The sequence below is a fragment of the Tasmannia lanceolata genome, unplaced genomic scaffold, assembly GCF_043159265.1.
Source record: "Tasmannia lanceolata isolate RefF3 unplaced genomic scaffold, GAP_Taslan_0.1 ptg000019l, whole genome shotgun sequence".
Taxonomy (NCBI): domain Eukaryota; kingdom Viridiplantae; phylum Streptophyta; class Magnoliopsida; order Canellales; family Winteraceae; genus Tasmannia; species Tasmannia lanceolata.
Genome location: NW_027518696.1, coordinates 4,280,633 through 4,299,151, shown reverse-complemented (window position 1 = coordinate 4,299,151; position 18,519 = coordinate 4,280,633). Strand labels below are relative to the sequence as shown.

At 37.8% G+C, this 18,519-nt stretch overlaps 1 protein-coding gene and 1 pseudogene across 2 annotated transcripts; one reads left to right on the top strand and one right to left on the bottom strand.

Moving 5' to 3' along the window:
- Window positions 1–1,483: 1,483 nt before the first annotated feature.
- Window positions 1,484–14,778, top strand: GSH2 (glutathione synthetase 2). 2 transcript variants are annotated; one of them, XM_077362137.1, is made up of 12 exons: window positions 1,484–1,929; window positions 5,207–5,376; window positions 7,831–7,906; window positions 8,044–8,174; window positions 12,265–12,387; window positions 12,472–12,555; window positions 12,901–12,978; window positions 13,153–13,222; window positions 13,364–13,485; window positions 13,739–13,878; window positions 13,970–14,162; window positions 14,231–14,778. In XM_077362137.1, exons 1-12 carry the CDS (start codon window positions 1,591–1,593, stop codon window positions 14,352–14,354), a joined length of 1,650 nt encoding a protein of 549 aa, XP_077218252.1. In that variant the 5' UTR covers window positions 1,484–1,590; the 3' UTR covers window positions 14,355–14,778. The 2 variants fall into 2 exon arrangements, with proteins under 2 accessions (XP_077218252.1, XP_077218253.1); XM_077362138.1 differs by lacking the exons at window positions 7,831–7,906; window positions 8,044–8,174.
- Window positions 14,779–16,278: 1,500 nt separating this feature from the next.
- Window positions 16,279–18,294, bottom strand: LOC143852984 (putative galacturonosyltransferase-like 4 pseudogene; annotated as a pseudogene).
- Window positions 18,295–18,519: the final 225 nt, after the last annotated feature.

Below are 18,519 nucleotides of genomic sequence, written 5' to 3'. Positions count from 1 at the left end.
TCTAACAATTTTTAAAAGTGTGTCCCGTTGGCAATTCTCGTATTTTGATGTCCCCCCATTGGCAACTTTTCCCTTAAAATAAGAACAAGATAGCAATTGTCTTTATTGACTGGAAAGATTCGTCTCTCCAGCAGGCATGTGGGCACCTCACGTATGCATAGCAAGACTGCCTACGTAAATTTGCTGTGGGACTCCGAACGTTTTGGGGAAAATGTCTTTCAAGGTAGTGATGGTGGTGGAGAGAGAGAGAGAGAGAGAGAGAGAGAGAGAGAGAGTGTACCGCCGGTTGTGGACCTGTGGCTGCACAACCAGTACAGGGGGGTGAATTTATCCTTGAAGGGGGTGAATTTATCATCGCCCCTATTTTTATAAATTAGCATCTATTCGAGTTTTCTCAAAAACCGGCATTTTCATGTTATATTTTCAACACTTCGGCACGCAACCATGGTTTTAAATTTCGTCCAAAATCTGAAATTTCAGACCAAAATTTTGGATTTCGGTTGAGACTGAAACTGAAATTTGGCAAAACCCGAAATTCCGTATTTTACCAAATTTCGGACATTTCGGCCAAAATGACCAAAATTTCGTAAATATTTAAATAACAATTTTTTTTAGTTACCGGATTTCAGCCGAAATTTTGGGATTTTGGCCAAAATTTTGGGATTTTGGCAAATGTTGTGCGGGTCTCACTACTGCTTTTACTAGTTGAATTGAAAAATAGAAAAGGGGAAGGGTATGGACCCGTTGCTTTTTAACAACGGTATTTTTCTTTGTTTTACACTTTTCCAATTAACTGTTATAGGCTTTAGAATTCTCAAAAGCTATAAGTGGCTAATAATGAAACGAAAGGAGTCCCATTATCAAAACAAGTGATTGCCAGTGTTATCACGCAAATCTCACCCGGTATCACCGTATGCCAGCCAGGAATGAATGGGACAGAAAAACATATTGAAAAATATTTAGGCTCTGTTCCTTTTGAAGTAAATTGGGAAGGGGAGTAAATTTTGTTTTACATAGGAATATAATTTCTGTCTTCTGCCCAGAGTGGGGTATCATTCTCTAGTGCTCAAGTGAAAAGTGTTTATGCTAATGCAAAAGTGGAGAGGATGAGCTTACTGCATTGCAAGAAAGTTATGCAAGCGCCTAAGAAAAATGTATTGGGAGAAGGCAGAAGACAGACTGCTTGTGTATCTTGTAGTGCAAAATATGGTGATAATTTTGAAAGAAAGTGACGGAGAAAGATGCATTCAAATAATTTATACCTTGAATGATATAGTGTTTTGTAGGTAAGCTTATCTACTCGGTCGGGTTAAAAATAGTGTGGGCCCATATTATTTGGGTGATCCAAACCATTCATTTGAAAAGCCCTTATCTTGATAAGGGTTTCCGCAAAAAATCAGATCCATACGATCATCCTAACACATTAACCCATCAATATTTATACCATAAACGTTTTCCTGCGAACAAAAAATAGAAAGGAATAAAGGAGGGAGGAGTAATGCGCATCTCCCTTATATTTTATTCCCGTTTTGGAAGTGTTCCTAAAAGATATTGACCGTGTGAAAAAGCTGTGTGACCATAAGATGAGAGATGGGTAGTGGTTGTTCTTCCCTCTCCCCATCTCTCTCATATAATATCTATACTCCGCTCACTCTTTTTCCTCAGAAACCAAAACCCATCTATATCTTCAATCCTATCACTAATATCCTTCCAACCCATCTCCAAAAACCCACCAAAACCATGGATGGATCCTCTTCTTTTTCATTTTCCCCTCTTAAATGTGTAAAATCCCAAGACCCACAAACCCTAGATGAAAATACAAACGAAATAGTCTCCAGTATGTCTCCAGAGTTGCTTCAGCAATTGGTGTCAGAAGCTCTGGTCTGGTGCTCCCTCCATGGTCTTGTTGTGGGAGACAAAAACATCCAGGTATTTTTTTAGCTTTAGCTTTAGCTTTACTAATTTGTTCATTTTCATTTATTTTTTCTGTATGCTCTGATGGTATTGTTTTGTTTTGTTTCTTGAGGGGTAAAATACGAGGTACTTTATTGCTTAGTCTGGCTTTTATGGAAGCTTTAACAATTTACGGACTGGTCGTGGCATTAGCGCTTTTATTTGCGAGTCTTTTGTTTAATCCTATAAATGTGAAAAATACCTACTTATTTTTTTCTTATTTGATTGCCGTGAACTTGCATCCTTTCAATTGGCTAGAATCCGTTACTTGAACGAAAATAGATCTTGTGGAATCATATTGAATATTTGACGATACATTCTGTACCTTGCTAAAATTGGTTTGATCTTTCCCAATCATCCGGGCCGGAACTTGTAAGCATGTATATATTCTGCCCTGTTTCTATTATAAGAACTTCTGCATAAAGTTGTTCTTGGAGACTTATCAAAATTCCTTGCAAAAATAAATATAATCCAGAAAATGATTTTGAACTTTTCCACGTTGAATCAAAGTACACTTTGAAATTCTGTTAAAGCAAAGTGGTTCAGAGTTCAGACCATATCCTGATGGTATTGTAATGTCACTATGAAATTTTGCTTTTGTCATCATAGAAGTGTTGCAAAATCCACCTTTGTGGCCTATTTTCTTCTTTTTTACCATTCTTAGAGCCGGTCTCCCTTTGGTTCTGTTTTGGGGCTGGGTTTTTTAATTGTTTTGGTAAGTTATGGGATGCATCAATCCCTTCCTATTGGGAAGAACTTATCTTCAAGCTTTCTTCATCGTAGAACTTCTATATCAATTCTCTCTAATATTTGAGAATTTCAGGCTCCCTTTATCTATGCTTACGTTGTAATTTGGATCATCAAAATCTTCTGTTGAATCTTCATTAGACCCTTGATCTTTGTCAATCTTCTCAACCACAATTTGTGGACCAAAGATCTTCTCTACTTTTGGAAGAGAGTTTATGGGATTTCAGATTTTCATCGTCAGGGCCACAATTCCGTCTCATTCAACCTCCAAATAATAGCTCTGACTTGTTGAAGAATAAGTTGAATTTTTGCATCCTTTTGGGCATCATGATCTCATATTCTCTTGCAGGTTAATGTGTTGCATACTTGCATGACCTTTCCCGGCCATGATACATTAGAAGATGCAAATGCAGTTACGAGTTCAAAAAAAAAAAAAAAAAAAACAGATAGGGTAGAAGATTGCAGGTTTTACAATTTTGACTTTAACCTTGGATCAAAACCTTCACAGATACCAATTAATGTAGAAAACTGAAAACACATACACAATAGCCAAGGGTTATCCAATTTATCTATTTAAAGCTATCTTTGTTGAATGCCTTCAAATAACTCAGTAAAAAAAGGTCCTGTAATATGATGAATATAAATTTCCAGCAAAAAAAATATAGTTAGATCCATTCAAGCAAACCCTAATTCCAATTATTCTAAGAATTTTTCCTATAGTACTTCTGAAGCAAATAAATTTCTACTTATAGGAATCTAGAAACCTCTCCAGATTTTAGGAATAGTTGCTGCTGGGTACAAGTCCCTAGTTTCTTGAAATCTTTTTTTTTTTGAAGAAGATAGCCAAATTTATTGGGAGAAAATAAGACCGAGATGGTCAATACAAGAGAAGGCAAAGAAACAAAACAAGAAATACAACTAAGGAAGAGTCAAGGGGGAAGGGAATCAAAGAGTGCCAAAGATTCCTTGGAGACTCCAGCTCTAGTCTAACTATCCGCCTCTTTGTTTGCGGAGCGGTGAACATGCTGAAATACTACTGATGTATTCCTGATCCTTTGCCGTAACGCTGCCCATCCAAATGAGCACACTCTTGAAGGAGCCCGGATTGTCCACACTCTAGCTACCTTGGAAGACACCGGACTAGGCACTAGGATGTGACTGAAAAATCCCCCGATGTATTCCACATCCAAACATGTTTGTCAACCCCATCCCTTTTTATGTAGTTCCTTCAAGATGCTCAAACAGGCTAGCAATAGAAGCAAGCTTTCGATCATAAAAGTTCCTTCTGAAGCAAACTCCTCAAATCCTAGAAGCAAACTCCTCAAAATCGCTAGATGCAAACTCCTCAAATCCTACTTTCTGCATTCTTTTTTTTTTTTTTTTTTGAAACAGATCAAGACTTCACTAAAAAGGCAAAAAAACTACAAAATAAAGTCATTGGGCAGAGGTTGCCCAATGACCCTCTGCCCAATGACAAGATCAACTCTATTTACACCACTTTTCGCAAGTTTGTCTTTGATATTGTTCGCATTATGCGGAATGCTCTGCAACGAAATCAGCCTATCTCTACATCTATCCCCAATCTCATCGATGTAAGAAGCCAATCTCTATAGACCCTGACTTTCTCTCTTTGTCCAGGCAATGATGTTTGCTAAATCCCCTTCTATATCCAACTTTCTGTTACTCATATCCTGGAATAATCTCAACCCTATGAGGAGAGCTCTCACTTCAGTTTCATTAGATTCAGTTTCATTAGAATCAGTTCTGCCCACAGGCCCTGAGTAGGATCTCAAAATATCTCCATTTGAAGTACGGGTCATATCTCTTACTTTATTATCAATTATAAAACCCACTTGGAGACCACTTCATATTTTTATTGCTTTTCAGATTCTCCCATCTTCAATTCCTGTGTTTTGTTCTAATGACCTGTTCAACAAGTTGCACATTCATTTGCACAAAGTACAAACCCACCATAACCGCTTGCAAAATTCTGAAAGAAGAAAATGGAAAAAGAAAAAAGAATCAGAGACCTTCCCTGTTAAATCAACCACTTTTTGAGAATTTGGATCAAGCCAAAGTGGTTCGGTTCACCTGCTGTCATCATTGTGATGCCCAGTGGCATCAATCACAGGTGTTCACAAGGAACCCATTTTTGTGCTTCTTTTCTTCTTCTTTTATTTTTCCGCTATTGATCTTTTCTTTTATGTTGTTTTGGTTCTGGACTTTTAAGTAGATTTACTTGAATTATGGGCTGCCTGATGCCGTCTTGCCCTAGAACCACACAATTTATAGGCTTGTTAAGGTTTGAGGCCTCAGGTGTATACTTGTCATTACATGATTCGGTACACATTAGGTACCCTTCATATGGGAGTTGGAAGTTTGAACCATGTTCAGTGGGAAAGTCTAACCTCAACTTCTATGTTTTCTAATAACTTGGCTACTAATGGATTTGTCCATGTAGTGTGTTCTAGTTACTTGAAGTTTTAACTTGCTGATTGACTTGCAGAGGTCAGGAACGGTTCCTGGCGTTGGTTTGGTTCATGCTCCATTTTCTCTTTTACCCGTGCCTTTTCCACGAAGTCATTGGAGGCAGGCATGTGAATTAGCCCCCATTTTCAATGAACTTGTAGATCGCGTGAGCTTGGATGGCAAATTTCTGCAGGATTCCCTTTCCAGGTTCTCTCTCTCTCTCACACTAATCAAGTGTTTATGACTATTGAGGTTTTGGTGAATATAAAATTATAGTTCTAGGCATAAAAAGATTTTAGTTTACTTTTGCTTTAAAGGATTTTCACCTTTGGTTTTGATCAAAATGGATACCAGACGATAAATGTCTTGAAATATTTAGCAATTCAATTTATGTCAACTTATCACTATACATACTTATGAATAAAAAAAATACTTATGAATGAAAGAATTGGATCTGTATCAAATTTTTGATGTTTTCACTTCGGATTTTTTGTAGCAACTTCACAGGTAATCTTTGGATGGGGGTGACTGCTCTAACATAATTGCTTGGATAACCGAGCAAATCCCTACATGTCACACTGCATGTGTGGGAACAAATTCCTGTATGCCACATGGCGTGCGAAGCGTAGTTTTTCCATTGAATGAAAAAGAAAAAGAAAAAAAAGGATCCCAGATCACATTACGTGAATAGGATATTTGTTTGGTTCCCCTCTTGGTCTCCATATCATTATTCATTTATTTATTTTTGAATTTTACTTTTGTAAGAGAAAATGCCTCTTTTTTTTGCCGGGAATTGCCCCCCAAGTCCCTAACCCCACGCCATGGGCTGGGACCCTCCACTCTACTCTCACCCCCGCCAAGGTCTGGACCCTTCTATCATCCGTTCCCTCCCTGTTGTAATATTCCAGTCCAGTTATTGTTTATTGATTCTTAGCAAATCCAAGCAGCCACACAGTGTAACTTTTCAGCAGCTTTTGTCTTCATCTACGATGTGGCTTGTCAGACGTGCAACAGACCATCTGCGAAATCCCTTTTGCGATGGACCCTAGATATATCCGACCCTTATGAGAGTTGATAACCTCATTTTTAATGTTGATGACCCCACTTGATAACCCTTTTCGGGACATAATGAGCCAATTTTAGACATTTGATAACCCTTTTGGGACTTGATAACTCAACAAAGGAGCGCACAGTAACCAACCAATGACAGCAGACAATCAAGTGTTTATGACTATTGAGGTCTGGGTGAATATAAAATTATAGTTCTAGGCATAAAAAGATTTTTGTTTACTTTTGCTTTAAAGGATTTTCACTTTTGGTTCTGATCAAAATGGATACCAGATGATAAATGTCTTGAAATATTTAGCAATTCAATTTATGTCAACTTATCATTATACGTACTTATGAATAAAAAAAGTACTTTTGAATGAAAGAATTGGATCTGTATTAAATTTTTGATGTTTTCACTTCGGATTTTTTGTAGCAACTTCACGGGTAATCTTTGGATGGGGGTGACTACTCTAACATAATTGCTTGGATAACAAAGCAGTTCCTAGGCCCTTGGAGGACAGCCTCAATTATCAGAGAGGTGTTGGATATGATTAGAGGCATTGACATGCCTTTACTCACATATCTTGATGGAACAAAACAATGTTATTGACCTATTTTATCCGGATACAGAGATGGGTATCTAATATGGTAAAAAGATCGAAAAAGGGGACCCTCTAAATCTCATCCTCCATACATTCTTTTAAAGGATCAGATAGTCTTGGTAGATACTTGGATACTCCACTCTTTTGAAGAACTGAGTATTATATAGTGACAGACTACTATGCCACAATTCTGAATCTCTCCTTTTGGGAATCAGTCAAAATTTAATGATCTTTCAATTTTTTTTATTAAAAGAAACACACACACACATATGGTACTGGTATTAATGCTAAAAAAATGGTAATGGGATACCTTTAAAAAGGTGTTACTGTTTTGACAGCATGCAGGGAATTTTAATGGGAGCTCTTTTCCTTGTTATATTGATTCTTTATGTTTTTTAGAACCATGTGGGTTATAAGTTTTTTTAACGTCCAAAGTGGCTGAATTTGTGAGGCGAGGATTTTGTGAACTAAAGAGAGCAAAGGAGCTGTAGCCTATGCAGTACTATGACACACTGTTGTTTAGTCACTGGACGTCCCAAACATCTCTCTCTCTCTCTCTCTCTCTACTCTGCAAACTTAGTGTCAGATCTATACTTGGGATTAGCTGGTTTCTGTTAATTGTTATGATGTGGTTCTAATGTAGAGATATCAGTGTGGGAGCTGTCACCCACTCTTATCTTGTTTTCTGCTAGTTTGTCAATATATTGATGTTTTTTCTTTTTCTTTTTTATTTTTTGTATCATGCGGGTTATAACTTATAAATTCTTGTATTGTCAAACGTGACTGTGTTTGTGAGACCAGATTTTGTGAACTAAGCACGCGCTTGGTTTGTTTTAGGTTGAATTTAAGTTCGTAACTTGTGTTTGATATTTTATTTCTGCTGGACCACTATTCAATTGGTGTCTTTATTGTATTTAGCTTGTTTTGTTTCACTATATATGCACACACACCCACACACACATGTATGTGTAGTACATCATTTCATGTGGTATCTCTACTTCCGTTGCAGAACAAAGAAGGTGGATGATTTCACCGGTAGACTCTTAGATATTCATTCCAAGATGATGGAAATCAATAAAAAGGAGGTGATTCTTGGACAACCTTCTTTGTTGCTTCATTTAGATAATTTGATAATATTGTCTATAAATTAAATATAAACTGGTATGAGGGAACTGCTGTTAATGGTGGGAGAAATACTAATCCTATTTCAATACTACCATAGGAAATACGTTTGGGTTTACACCGTTCAGATTATATGCTTGATTCTCAAACTAAAGAACTTCTTCAAATAGAGCTCAACACGATTTCATGTTCATTTCCTGGTCTTAGTTGTCTCGTCAGTGAACTTCACAGGTTAAGTAGTTCTATATCACTCTTATGTTAAAGTTGAAAGTTTATTCATGCACCCATATATATATATATATATATATATATATATATATATATATATATATATATATATATATAGAGAGAGAGAGAGAGAGAGAGAGAGAGAGAGAGAGAGAGAGAGAGAGAGAAGGATTGTATGCTCGAGTGTACCAAGCTTATGGTACGCTTGAGTGCCCAATCACATGTGGGCCCACTTTGTTAGGATGATCCAAAGCATTCATTTGAAAGGCCCTTACATAGATGGGGTGTGTACCAAAAATCAGCTCCATAGGATCATCCTAACCCATCCATTTGTGGAGGTCAAAATGGACAGACACTGTTTGTCCACAAATCTGCCCATTTTTGCCCTCCACTTTTGGAGGGGTTAGGATGATTCAATGGAGCTGATTTTTGGTACACACCCTATCTATGATAGGGCCTTGCAAATGAATGCTTTGGATCACAACAAAAAATGTGGGACCCATGTGATTTGGCACTCGAGCGTACCATAAGCTTGGTACGCTCGAGCGTACAATCCTTTTCCTCATATATATATATATCTGTGGGTGTTGTGGCATATGTTTTGTTCATGCTTGATGCATTCCTTAAGTTTTGTTTATTGCTTGGGGCACTATAGCTTGCACTTCGAGTTATTTTTTTAACCTTGGAGATATATTTATAGAATGTTTTTCATACTCCTGTTATTGGCTGTAAATAGAATATATATGCCTATCCACTTATTTTTTTTAATTGATTATTCCTATCCAGTTATTGTTGTAATATCATGAATATCTTTGGAATGTAGACAATAAAGCAATGAAGCCAAGCATTGCTTCATGTTAGGACTCTTGAATTTAATTATAAGTACAGTAATCATGGTAATTACTGTTTTGCATATATAAGAAACAAAATGACCAATGCATCCTTATTGGAAATTCACATGATCTCTATCTAAGGAATAATGAAAGATGCAAGTTTATTACTAACACTTCCATTCAAGATAACCTGTGCTAGTAATGCATCAAAATCTTTTTGGAGAGATGTGGTTTGTTCTGATGATATGCTTAGCCTTCGCATACATTGTAGTGGCAAGGATTTCTCCCAGTTGAATCTTAAGCCATCTATCTCAGCTGTCATGTTGAATCTTAAGCTATCCATACCAGATATGTTGCCGACTTGCTGGTAAAGCCCGCACATTCCCTCTTCAATTTATTTCAATCTCTTGCTTTTTCCTACTTCACTACTCAAGTTTCCAATACGAAGAAGTAGATAAAACCCAGCAACAACTTTTGATCATTTTGATTCCATTGAAATCAACATCAGCATCACAACCAGTTTGTCCCATACAGATGTTTAAATGATTATATCATTTTTTATTTTCTTTTTATGCGTCAAAATCCACTGAATGCCTTCACTTCTTCACAGTTTGTGCACTAACAGACCTACTTGACAAGAAATGTAATCATTTAATATCAAAGTCCAACATATTTTCAAGTTTTTTTTCAAGCCCTCTCTCTCTCTCTCTCGGCAATGCTACATACTTCATAGATCAATTCCGAATGATTTTAGCATCAAAGATATAGCTAGCCTCAAGATATCCTTCATCTCAAAATTGGATGAAAGCCACTTCTTGGTCACATATATCAATTTCATATCATTCCCTACTAGGAGGATTTCTTCTATCATCACTTTCAGAAAAAAAAGATGTCTTCTATCGTCAACCTACAAAGACAAGATAAAAAATGTGTGATTGGATCTCTTAATGTAAAGACAATGATCTTATTAACTCATCTTGAATCCAAAGGATGTAATTGCATCATGGAATTTCATACACCCCTGTCTTGATGATTGCTTGGGACCCACGTAGATAGATTTTACACATTTGCAAACTTTTATTCTGTTGGCCTTTAAACTCAGATATCTTCGTGTTGATTTATATATATTTCCTTTTCTAGGTCTTTTTTGAGAAAATCAGTTTTCACATCCATGTGGTATAACCGCATAACTCCAAACTTTAAGTATCCTACTATGGTCACGATCAAGAGTACATTTTTGCATGGCCATCTGAAGGAAGAAGTATACTGGAACAACTAGAGGGGTATGATATAACAGACAGGGGGTGGGGTTTGTGTGCAAGCTCAAAAAGGCCAAATACGGACTTAAGCAAGCTCATTGTGATTGGCTTAATAGACCCAAATAAGCCTCATGAGACACCAATACCAAAGGGGTAAGTCATATAACTTCTTATTTGTGAGACACACTCAGTTAAGGATGGCACTCATATTGGTTATGTTGATGACATAATAATTATTGAGAGGACCAAGGAAGGAGTGACAACAGCCCAAAGAAATATATAAAAAATCCTCTTAACAAATTCAGAATGATGAATTGCATGCTGGTAAGTGCACCTGCAGTTTACAATAAATAGAATGACTGATAAAGAAGGGGAGAAGATAAAAGATACACTCGGCAAATAGTGAGGCTGATCGTTTGGCTCAGTCCGATAGGCTAACCGTAGAAGCATTTCGTGTGGGGCGGGCCGCTGCTCTTTCTGTTAGCATTTCCAGGCCTTATTAAACCTTACGCCCTATTTAAGCTTGACAAGCCTTATTACATCACATATGTAAACGGAAGGAGTAGATTGCTGCGCCGAGGGCCTCTACGAAATTGGTAGATATGATCTAGAGCTTTTTGACTTTCTTCCTCCTTGATTTTCTTTCTTGTATCTATTCCTTCTTTGATTTGGTTTGTAATTTGTACCGACAAGCTTGATCCTAGGGTTTTGCTTTGTTTTTGCTTTAATAAATCGTTGCCATTCAAAACGAAAAGATAAAAGATCCACTCATGCATCATAGTATGCTAGCATTTACAGTGCACTTCATGTGAAACACATTGTCTTAGCCATAACTTAGAGCAGATTACAATGTCCATCAGCCTCCTAAAGTACATTGAAAAGAGTATGTAGATAATAAGTCCATCCACCACCATTTTTAGGCCTGATACTTGTTACAGCGGCATGCAGACCTTTTTTTATTCAAGGATAACATGATTTGCCGCTGCAAACATGGTTCATAGCAAACGGAAGGCTGGGCTAGGAAGGATGTATACAACAAATGAATGGTCTGACTCAAAATATATGCAAAGAAAAATGTCAGAAAAGAGATTGAAAGAATTCATTGGGAAATTCTGCGGAAGTGTTGATAATATTCAAATGATGGTATTGGATTTCTCTATACAAAAACTCTGGCATTACGCAAGTGTACAAATTTGATGCCTTAAAAATGATTGTAATGTCCTTCTTACCTTAAGGGAATCAATCGTTAGAATTGTGATTAAATGCTCCTGGAAGTCCCTGATTCGATGCTGGTGTAAATTAGGGCTTTTTTGGTTGTTCTTGAGGCACTCTTGTTTATGCTTCCTTGTAAATCATGGATTGAAGATGAAATGGTGAATGTGCTTACTTGGCACTTGGAAGAGTCAAAGAAGCGGCTTTCCTTAAAAATTTTACTGTCATTCTCTTTGATTATGGACATAATTTTGGGTTGAATGTCATTAAGAAATCACATATCTTTCCTTGGATCATAGAAAAGCAACTTCAGTGATGTATCCATAAAGAAGAAAGGAAAGGGTTCAAGTTGAGCCTCTAAACTTCAACCCTATGCTTATGTTGTCATTGTGGTAACTGCGACTGCAATTTCTTTATCTTTCCTTTTTTTTTTTTTTTGTAATTTGTGGTTATCTCAGTTGACACTCTTTTTCTCTCACTCAAGAAAACGTAATAAATATAGAACTGACATGCATGGACTCAGATACCTACTATACATAATTAGCTGACAATTGATGTCTTGGAGAAATAGGTAAACGTTGTTGCTCACACTTGATAGCTGCTTCTTCCTAGTAGTAATTCTTGTATGGATTATTTTTAAGCACATCTCGCTTTGGATCTTTTATTTTGGACCTAGTTCCTTATTTTTAGTCTTGATCACTTGTAAACCATAGCCAATTGTTTTGGTCTACAGGAGCAAGTAATATAAGGGAGGCAATAACTATTTGAATTTTTCTTGTCATCTTGTAGGAACTTGCTTAATCACTATGGAGAACACTTTCACTTAGATTCTAAAGGAGTTCCTGGAAACACTGCTGTCAGTCGATATGCAGAGGCATTAGCTAAAGCTTGGAATGAGTGCAATAACAGCAGGTGGAATGTATCATGAGTTCTTGTGGTTTCTCTTCTTTGGACCTTATCGGGGGAGATTTCCTAACTTCTTTATATGTGGTGCAGTGCTGTAATTATGATTGTGGTCCAAAGTGAAGAGCGCAACATGTATGACCAACTTTGGCTTTGTGCAGAATTGAAGGAGAGATATCCTCAAAATCTTTTTGTTTGAATTTTTTTTTTGTAAATCTTTCCAATATAATTGCCTATTATTTTCATAAAAGTATCAAGTGATGCAGCCGAAAGTATTTACTAAAATGCAGCAAGTCTTCACACACACACACAAGTTTTCCAGTTTTTTTATTTTGCAAGAGAAATATCATTTGATCAACTCTAACTTTTTATCCTACGGGCATTTGATGGGTGGCTCGGCCAGTTTAAATCTTTATGAGGATTTGATGCATATTGTTGAGAAACTGGGTTATCCTATAGTTTACATTATTATGGTTATAGCTAATGTCCTGGAAGGTAGTTTCCTTGACTTCGTGACACATACAACGTGACCACCATTCGGAAAACTTTGGCGGAAATAGACAAAGAAGGGGAGCTTCTAGTAGACGGAACACTCCGTGTGTATGCAACTTTGTAGCATGCACAGTTATATGATTTTTTCATTGTAGTTGTTTAGGAATGGAGACAAATTTTATTTCATATGTATGAAATTGAGAACAATTGATTTTATGCTCTATATTTTTGGCTCTGCATTCTGATATGTAACTTCAACAATTTAACTCTGTGTACGTGCAGAGGCCACCAAACTATTGCAGTGATTTATTTCAGGGCTGGTTATTCCCCAAATGATTATCCCTCAGATTCAGTATGTGATTCCTTCCCCTATTTCGACTGTACTTGTATGTATTGATAACTGTATTCAGACTTCAGCATAATATGATTGTAGTCATGTTTTGATATTCATCTTTTTGGGTTTCGACATTCTTATTTTCTGATAATTCACTAGGAATGGAGAGCAAGGCTACTGATCGAACAGTCCTCTGCTATCAAATGTCCATCTATTTCTTATCATTTAGTTGGCACCAAGAAGATCCAGCAGGAGCTGGCAAAACCCAATGTTCTTGAAAGGTGACAAAATTTGTATGATTGTTCCTTTACTTATACATTGTCTTTGTACATGCATGATCTGAGATTTGGAGATGGCACATATGGATTGATTTGCATGCTTTAATGGATAGAAAATTACCTCCTAAGATGTATACTGGCTACTTAACAGTTTTCTTTGGATTTTTTATTATTTCATTTATTACCTGTCTTGCAAGCAATGCACCTATTAAAGTGTGCTATATTTTCCTGAACATTATATTTGGCATGTGACCAGGTTCCTTGAAAACAAGGATCACATTGCTAAGCTTCGAAAATGCTTTGCGGGGTTGTGGAGTTTGGACGATTCAAATGTCGTGAAGGATGCAATGGAGAGACCCGAGTGGTTTGTTCTTAAACCCCAAAGAGAAGGAGGAGGTTCCGTAATTCAGTTCTTACCCAAAATTTTTCCTTTCATCATCGCCGTTTTTTCTTACATATCTAATGATGGGTCCTCATCCACCTCCAGGGAACAACATCTATGGTGACAATGTGAGGGAAACCTTGGTTAAATTGCAGGAGGGAGGGAATGAGGGGCTTGCTGCTTACATTCTAATGCAAAGGATTTTCCCCACCACTTCTCTAGCATTTCTAGTTCGAGATGGCATTGGTCATCAAGACCATGTGATATCAGAACTAGGGATTTATGGTGCATATCTAAGGTAATAGAATCTGGTTATTCATCTTTCATTAAACTCTGCAATTTAATACTGCTAATTGGTGCATACAGGAACAAAGAGAAGGTGATTATGAATGATCAATGTGGATACCTGATGCGAACGAAGGTTTCTTCATCAAATGAAGGTGGGGTGGCTGCAGGCTATGCTGTCTTGGATAGTATTTATTTGACTTGATCATGCTAAATCGATGAAGGTGAAGTACAACCAAATTTCATATTATGGAATTTTGGGTTCTTTGCTTCAAAAAAAATGAAATGACTAACAATCATTAGTTACTGGTGTAAGATATTTCAACGAGCCAAATCTGGGACGTGATTCTGTGATGAGATACAGAATCAACAGTTGCTATTTTTTCTAGGTCCAACTGTGGATGATGAATTCCAGTTACTGCAGATTTTAATAAAAAGGCCTCGTCAATCCTATGATGCATGGAAGTTTAGTTTTCTGTTGATGAAATTTTATATGGGTCATAAAGGGGTCCTTTATTTTAATAATTCTGCTATGGATTCAGGAAATTTATATTTGAAATATGTTTAGAAACAGAAAAACCTCATTTTGGAGGCCCTATTGAAGCTGAACAAATACAGGATTCGTCGTCTATCAATTGAAATATATGCTGCATCACCGTTAATTGCACTGGAATCAGATGCCTAAGCTCGATTCAGTATGTTTATTAGAGTGAAAAAGTTCAAAGATGAAAATATTATTCTAACTAAAAATCAGCTCCAACAGGCAGTGCATGGAAATCAATATTTTTTTGATATGATAAATTGATGTTCAATGAGAAAAAATGGATTGAACTTTAATGCGGAGTTAGAGTAACAAAAGAAAAATTATACAGTGCTTAGCCGAATCAAAACAGAGCAATACAGGTGGGTTATCCAGAGAATTCATTTGGTGATCTTTGGAAGCCACAGGAACTATTTGCATATAATCTCATATGCAAATTGTTTTGAAATTAAATATTATTATTTGCAAATGTTGATTATAATGGGCATGTTTAACATGGGCATTCAAGAATATGAGGAGGTATCCCTGGAACTCAGGCCCTGTCATCCCAGCTCATTGCTCTTTTTCATTCTTCCCTTAGGCAGAACACTTCTTTTGCTCTGGGACTCAGTTTCTGGGTCACGCGAGTGTGGGAAGGGAAAACAATGCTAATCATATGATTAGTGATGTGCAAATAAAGGGTTAAAATTATAACAATATCAACGGTACACATTCAATCAAAAGAACTTCATCCATCGGATGGCTATGATTGTTAAGGTATAGGCCCATCCATAGGGGAGCCCACATAATGGTTGCCTAGTTAGCAAATGATGGGTCCTGCCTATATTATAGCTGGTTCAAGAGTCTTGCACTAGTCTCACAATTAATAAATATAAGAGTGAGCAGAGAACAGGAAAGATGAGACTGGATAGGCAACAGATTCTTGAGTACTGTCTACTTTTATTCTGGTATTTTCTCTTCTGTCTTTTTCTAACAAAGACAGTGGATGGAGAAGAACCCTACAACCTAAGTTACTTCCATCAATTCACACAGCAGTCCGCCATCATAGTTTATCAAGTTTCAACAGAAAAAAAAACACTTACTACAAAGAAATTAATCAATATTACAACACAGACCCCATTTCCTCAATCAAGTTGATTGTGGAGTTGTTCATCTACAAATATACATCATAGTTTCTAGAGAAGGGTTGGAGGATCCTCAATTGAAAGATGATAAATTCATAGATGATTTGGGATTATCAGATCAATATGGGCCTGTTTGGATACCTCCCATTTTGTATTTGGATTTGGAATTGAGTTTTGAATGTGAATTGAATAGATCCGGCAGCTCATGTAGAGGAAGAGAGAGAGGGAAGGGGGTACTTCCTTGTGGAGGGGGGAGGTTAAGGAGCAAAGAGGGTGAAGGAAATTGCCAGATATGTGGATTTCCAATTTCTTATTTCCACAGCTTATTTAGAAATCTGATTTTTTCACTGTCAGCTGTTGAATTAAAAATCCAAGAATTTGATCCGATCCAAATTACAATGCAAAAGGGGCTGCAAATGAGAGAAATCCAAATCAAAATCTTTTCGTCATCCAAACAGGCCCTATATTAATTTAATAGACACAAAGTTCTTATTAAAATTGCGAAAGTATCGAATGTTAATCACAGGATAATAAACTCAATTTATCGGATAGATGCATCACCAGATCAAATTGGGACGACAGCAGATGAATGTCTGGGATTCATCGATTTTTTTCTGGACCCTACTCTTGTAAATAATTAATGTACACATGGCCACCATCAACAGGCTTCTGATATGACCAAACAATTAAAAAATATTTGGGTTTTGGGTATTCTTCATCATGGCTTACAAACCAAGGCAACCACACCAAAACAATAGTAAAACAATTCACAATTTCCCACCATTCCCTTTTAAGCCACCAGAGGCCCTACGCACATTCACATGAGCCCACGTTTTGAACACCATAGGCAAAATCCATCTCTCTCCTTCCTCCTCATGCCCTCAGAAACCCAGCAAGAAGAACCCCATCAAGGCTTTCCAACTTATTGACATTTTCAAGTCAATGGGGTTTTGTGTTTCTTCCCAACTTTTTTCAAAGAGTCGCCTCACATACCCATTACACAATCTTCCTCCTCTTCACCCATTCCCACTTTTTTTGTTTACTTCTCTGTATCTTGGTCTCTCTTTTTCTCTCTCCTCTCATTTTCTTTCTTCTATCTCTTCTTTTTACCCCTCTTTTCCTGTTTTAATTTCCTGTATCTCATTCATTCTTCTAGTGTAGGTGATGATGAACGATAGAGATCATATGGGGCCCATAAATGATCAACATCACATGGCTTCCTAGAGTCCAACCTTAACCATGGCTTCCCTTTGCCACTCCAATGAAGAAGGCTGATTGGGCCAGGGTGAAGGTTCCTACACTTTCCTTCTAAGTTGTCACCCCCCAAGCCATGTTGGTTCCATCGATGGTCAACTGGTTTGATATTCCCAGCCAAAACAAGCAAAAAAGGTGGCAAAGAGCCCAAATGATATATCCTTTTCTGCTTTTGCACCCCCATCCAATCTTCAACCTTGTTAGTGTAACCACCTTGTCTCCATCTATCAACATCTAAGACCATAACCCCAGTGTTAAAATAACAAGGCTTCCTACCTTCAAATGTTCCAGCCAATACAGGGTCTGACCAAAATGCATCATTGAAATACTTAGTGAAGTTTGCATGGCAATATTCTGGTGCAGCCACCACCTTTCCACTCAACTCCACCCCCCACAGCTTCTCAATGTCATCCACCACCACAACGTCCGAGTCTAGGTAGATGACACGGCCCACGTCAGCCTGAATTATATCGGCGAGATAAATGCGGGCATAATTCAAAGGTTGATCAAGTGCCTGGCGTATAGACTTGGAGATCTTCCCTCGAACACGGTTCGAGTCGAAGCGATACACCTTGAAGTTGAGGTAGGGGAAGGTGGAGTTGATACTAGCGAAGAGCTCGGGCTCGAACCTCGCGGAGATGAAGTGAAAAGCTACATTCTCGGGACACGACGAGTGTTGGAGGATGGATAGGACGGCCACCATGGTCCCCCTAAGGTAATTCGCGTCGAGTGTCATTGCGATGTGGATGCGGTGGGTGTTGGGGCACCCGCACTCGTCCCCGTTACGAAATGCGGGGGCCTCCCGAAAGACGGGTACCTCGGGGGATGGCTTCCTGATGACGCCGAGTCGAATGCCGTTGGTGGCAGAGGCGAGGTGGAGGAGGTACAAGGACAGGAGGCCAAGGAGTTGAAGAGGGGAGGGGCTCCATGAGGCCATCCTGTCTTAAGGTGGCGGGGGAGACCTTTAGATTAAAGAGTTGAGAGAATATGAGGAAGAGTAGCCATTGAAGGCTGGTTAAGGGAAGGTCTAAGGGAGGTTGAGGGTGATAAAAAGGAAGGAGAGAGGTGGGTGAGATTGTGAGGAAGGGAACAAAGGTCGGAGGGGTCTTTGTGTCTCAAAAGACCCCATGTGGAATTTTCTACTTTTTACAATTTTTTCCTCCTTTTTACTGATTTCTCCTTGAAAATTCCTCCCCTAGTTTTTCTCCTTGAAAGAAATTAGCCTAGAGAAATGGGTCTTTGGATTTTGTTTTGATTTCCTTAGAATATATAGATCATTTGACTCAGTTCCTTTTTCTCTCCTGTCGATGAATTTTGGAAGAAAGGGTCTTTAGGAGTCTCCTACATGAGTGGAGAGTCGGTTTGGTCACCGTTGTATTTTTAGAAGGTGGTTAGAGCCTACTTTGATGCTTTTCAAAATCCAGAGGATCAGGGTACTTTCGGGCCCACGG